Genomic DNA, 5,189 nt, shown 5'->3' with positions numbered 1-5,189 from the left:
TTACTATGGTAAAACGTTTTTATTCTCAATGCAAGATCTAAAAATAAATGATTTTCATCTCATATGCACAGGTACACAGAAACATGCACAAATAATGTTCCTTGAACCAAGATTCATTTACCTATTTTCAAAGAGGGTGACAGTGTGGAGTTACTGTCACAGACTAAAAACATGCAAGAACAAATTATATTTCTATATAGTAAAAGATGCATTCTACATGGTTTACATATGTATCTATAAACACACAAGTTCTGCATAGCTGTAAATACATCTTTATAACTACTATGATTGTAGAAAATGGTTAAGTTATCATGAACTATTACACCCCCATCCTTTTAAGTATCTTCAGTCATGGATTCCTTTTCTTTCCTGTGCCCAGAGGTGCGATGTCATGCTTTGCTTCAGACTCTGCCATCTCCTTTTCTTCTCTCCCACCCCCCTCTCAGAAGCTGAATTTAGAAATGATGATAACTTCATGTTTAAATAAAACAGAAAGGACAGAGGAACAATTTGGTGCCCTCCAATGTAGGACCCCTGGGTCAATGATAAAAGCTTGCAGATAGTCAGAAGCATCTGGTTCTGAAACATCTCTCTCCATTTCCTGCATTCCTTCTTATTTCTGAATACCCAGCAGTGACATAGGCAGTGTGGAAGAAAGAAGCTGGGATGGAATTTCAGTTCTCTACTTGTGTAGTCAGTCAAGTATATTCAGTTTCCAAAGAGTTTTAGAAATAAGGAAAACAGAAAATGTAATACATACCCACAGTGACATTAACTGTTAAAGAAAATAACTGATATATGAATCAGCAACCAAAGAGAGAAATTTAAGGAGCCAGGAACCAGGAGCTTGCTATCTCTGCAGTGCATTAATCCCATTCGGTCAGATAATAGCCCTGGTTCCACCAATGGAAAGCTGCCTAGCCTATAAATACAGGCAATAAATTCTTAGAAAGAAAAGGCAGATGTGTAACATCGTCTCATTGCAGAAAAAGCAATCAGCTTTAAGAGCCATTAACTTTACACTATCCTTCTAGGATCAAGGAAAGCTGCTCCTAAACACGCATCTTCAAATCTTTCTTACTCTGAAATAAAAATCACAACCCACTGATTTAGTTTGTCAACTTGTATCATCCACCTGTGTTGTCACATCACTTTCTCCCATCTGCTCAGCACAGATCCTCTGGACATATAATTCTTGCATCAATCAAACACACCCATTCCCACTTTTGAGGAGGGGAATACAGCCCAAATTGGGTGGCAAATTCCATCTAAGGTTAAATACCAGCATGAAACCAATAGCCAACAAGTAAATGCAAGTGGAAAAGAACCTTTAAAGAACTTCTCTACCTCCAAGCCCTAAGAATCCAAAACATTCTGCTCTACAACACCATTTCCCAGCCTTACCCAATCTCACCAATCAGAACTGTGCAGGCAGTAAGAAATCGTTCATCCAAGAACTAGCATGCAATTACAGCAAAGGAAAAAAAAAAGTTTTTTCAAAGAGGCTGACAGGACCAGCTGTATAAAACTAGAGTATCAGAACAGACCTTCCAGCCACCTCAACACAGAAGAACTCTTCCCATGAGGACAGGAAACCATCCAAACCAGAAGCTGCAACAGTCTTGTAAAATCCCAACTGATTGAAAACACCTGCTTGGACACTGTGCACACACTTAGAACTTCTGAGCTTCTGCTGCTGCCCAGATGCCAGTGTCCTTCCTCAAAAACAATACCTTAAACCTAATTTACTTGCAAATACAAGTCAAATGGCTTCAGCTGTGTGTATCTACTGATGGCAGATATTTTTCTGAAAGAACTTCCATCCCCTCTCAGAAAAACACAAAGGGAGCTACCGAGGGAAAGAAGGCAGATGGGGACAAGACAACAGGGGGGGTAATGAGATCTTTCAAAGCAGACAAGAGAAGCCATCTATCTAAAGTTTTTCAGTCTTATTTCCAAACAGAACTGATGTGCCAAAGTAGATTGTAACAAATCCTAAGAGCAGAGAATAAAACAAAATCCAGTTAGGTGCAAATATATAAATAGCACTGAAAAGGGAGCACTGAAAAGGGAGTTGCTTTGCTTGCTTTTGATACTGCAAGCACATGTCTCCAGAGATGGCTCACGAAGTTCCTTCCAAGCCATTATGCTGCTTACACAGCTGACACAGCATTCAGTGCCTCTCAGATTTCTTTCATGATTGCAGCAAAGTGTCGCTTCCCATCTAAGTACAACATGGACTCTGAAACAAGGTGAAGAAGAGAGAATGACATGAGAAACTTAGTATTGATATTGGGCAACTACGCAGAAAGACAAGCTTAAGAGGCAATTCTTACTGTCATCAAAGCATAAAATAACCATCCTTTGTCAAAAAATTGTTATATTACTCAAATGCCAATCATTCATCTAGTAAGATGATCAGTGTTACAACAGAAAGTCTTTTCCACAGTTGTCGTGACAATGCATTATCTGGATACTTGCCTCCATATGTTTTGGGGACAACACGTGGGACCTCATTCTCTGACATAAATGTGAAATGGAAGATGTTGGTTGTGTGGTGCTCTCTGGTATTTGCATCATAAACCTCACTGTGGACTCGAACCTGGATGTAGTTTTTCTCTGTGTAGCAGACCTAAACATTTCAGACAGGAGTTACAGTTCATAGTATATCATTGACACCAAAAAACTGTAGCAGACTTCATTTTACTACAGAAAATCATACTCTCTTGTAACGTGCTGTTTGTTATCAGTGTCTAACAGTGCTAACAAGAGGCATAAGTTTTTCTGCTCTTCAAAGAGAAATCAGCTCCTACCTGTCCAGAAAGCAGTAACATGGATCCAACCTCAACTGGCCTCTGAAACATGATATCATCAACAGAGACAATAAAAGGTCTGGAACACCTGAGCAAGAAAAAGGGAAAATCTTCTCTTTAACAGCTGGTATGCTTGCAGAAATCAAAACTATTTCTTTGACAGCATTTTCATAAACGGACACTAGAAAATAAGGTTTTTATTTAACGTGTTAAAGAATTATGCTATCACCGAGGATAGAAGTAAGTGGACAAAAGCTCTTGAACGCATAAAAATACACGTCCTTTAAGGATATAACACTGCATTATTGTTGTATCTTATGACTTACACTTCCTAGACAATCTTCATACCAATCTTCATACCATTTGTCTCAGGTTATGCCCAGCCCACAGCAGGTTTGAAATCAGTGGGTTTTAAGGTCCCTTCCAACCTAAGCCATTCTATGATCTTATAAATACTGCAAGTCTGCAAATCACCCATATCTGCAAGCAGTTGCCCATCCCAGTTCAAATGCCTTTCTCATTAGGAAGCCCCCAAAGATCCTGTTGAAGATGTTCCGCTCCTGCACACAGGAAAAAAAAAAAAGAAGAAAAAAGAAAAATCAAACTGCTATATCACATCTGTTTTCCTCAAAGTGCTGCACTGAAGTCTGCATCTCAATTCTACTCTGAGTTTCTGAACCCATGAGGAGCACTACTGAAGTACATACACAGAACTCCAAATGTCCTAGGCAACTTTACTCATCTGATAACATAAGGCAAAAACCTCAAGACTGTCATCAGTTGGAAGTCCAACTCAAGTAATTTGCAAATGATTTTTCTTTAGACAAAATGAGCAGTTTGGTAGGAAAAAAAGGCAATGAAAAATCTTCTATTTTGCAGTGGTAATCCATATAGATATTTTCTATTGTATTCTAAATTATGGATTTTCTTTCCTATTAGTAGAAAAATGGCAGAAGAAACTAAAATCTAAATACACTGCAAGGACTACAGAACCTAAACAAAATAATGGATTGAGTAGTCTTAAAAGATCGATCATAATTCAGTAAGTAAATATTTTTGTAATTTATTCACATTTTTCAAAATACCTGAGGATGGCAAATCTGTAGGCCCTTTAGTTTTGCATCTTCCATCCACACTGAATTGGGTGGCAATATACGACTCCGAAAACTTACTGTCCTATGGATGAGACAATACACTTTATAACCTACATAACAGAACGCAGAAAGTCAGAAATGCACAAGAAACAAATGTACACACACACACACACACACACACACACAAAAACCTACAACCACCCAGAAATCACAGAATCACAGAATCACACAGAATCACCCAGGTTGGAAGGGACCTCAAGGATCATGTAGTTCCAACCCCCCTGCCTAGCAGGGCCACCAAACACACACATTCAGATCAGGTTGCCCAGGACCCTGTCCAACCTGGCCTTAAACACATCCAAGGACGGGGCATCCACAACCTCCCTGGGCAGCCCGTTCCAGGGCCTAACCACTCTCCTTGTATAGAACTTCCCCCTAACATCCAACCTAAATCTTCCCTCCTTCAACTTCGATCCATTTCCCCTAGTCCTGCTGTTGTCAGCCCTTTTGAAGAGTTTACTCCCCTCGTGGGTGTAGGTTCCCTTCAGGTATTGATAGGCTGCAATGAGGTCACCCCGCAGCCTTCTCTTCTCCAGGCTGAACAAGCCCAACTCCCTCAGCCTGTCCTCATAGGGGAGGTGCTCCAGCCCCCTGATCATCTTAGTCGCCCTCCTCTGGACCCTTTCCAAAATCTCAATGTCTTTCTTGTACTGAGGGCTCCACACCTGGACACAGTACTCCAGATGGGGCCTCACAAGAGCCGAGTAGAGAGGGACGATCACCTCCCTGTCCCTGCTGACCACCCCTCTCCTGATGGAGCCCAGGATCCCATTTGCCTTTCGAGCTGCCAGAGCGCACTGCTGGCTCATGTTCAGTCTCTCGTCCATCAGGACCCCCAGGTCCTTCTCTGCCGAGCTGCTCTCAAGGACCACTCCTCCCAGCCTGTACGGGTGCCTGGGGTTCTTCCGGCCCAAATGCAAAACCTTGCACTTTGCCGTGTTGAACCTCATTAGGTTCACCCGAGCCCAGCCCTCCAGCCTGTCGAGGTCCCTCTGAGTGGCATCCCTTCCTTCCACCGTATCAACCGCACCACTCAGCTTGGTGTCGTCAGCAAACTTGCTGAGGGTGCACTCAATTCCCTCATCGATGTCATTAATAAAGATGTTAAAGAGCACCGGTCCCAAGACAGACCCTTGGGGGACACCACTTGTTACCGGCCTCCACCTGGACATAGAGCCATTGACCACCACCCTCTGTCTGCGGCCTTTCAACCAGTTTCTTA

General features: G+C 41.9%; 1 protein-coding gene across 10 annotated transcripts in view; it reads right to left on the bottom strand.

Annotated features, from left to right (window-relative positions):
* The window catches only part of ACOT9 (acyl-CoA thioesterase 9), a 21,536-nt gene continuing 16,347 nt past the window's right edge, over window positions 1-5,189 (bottom strand). For all 10 annotated transcript variants that reach the window (XM_042809919.1, XM_042809918.1, XM_042809920.1 and 7 more), the window contains 5 exons: window positions 3,899-3,989; window positions 3,288-3,373; window positions 2,814-2,901; window positions 2,482-2,632; window positions 1-2,242 (listed from right to left, as the gene is read on the bottom strand). In XM_042809919.1, coding sequence (XP_042665853.1) covers window positions 2,184-2,242; window positions 2,482-2,632; window positions 2,814-2,901; window positions 3,288-3,373; window positions 3,899-3,989 — 475 coding nt within the window. In that variant the 3' untranslated portion in view covers window positions 1-2,183. The remainder of the gene's footprint in view (window positions 2,243-2,481; window positions 2,633-2,813; window positions 2,902-3,287; window positions 3,374-3,898; window positions 3,990-5,189) is intronic.

This window comes from Centrocercus urophasianus, unplaced genomic scaffold (genome assembly GCF_019232065.1).
Source record: "Centrocercus urophasianus isolate 14NV4802_14NV808 unplaced genomic scaffold, USGS_Curo_1.0 seq_12, whole genome shotgun sequence".
Taxonomy (NCBI): Eukaryota; Metazoa; Chordata; class Aves; order Galliformes; family Phasianidae; genus Centrocercus; species Centrocercus urophasianus.
Note: the sequence above shows the minus strand (reverse complement) of the source record. Positions and strands in the feature narration are given on the sequence as shown.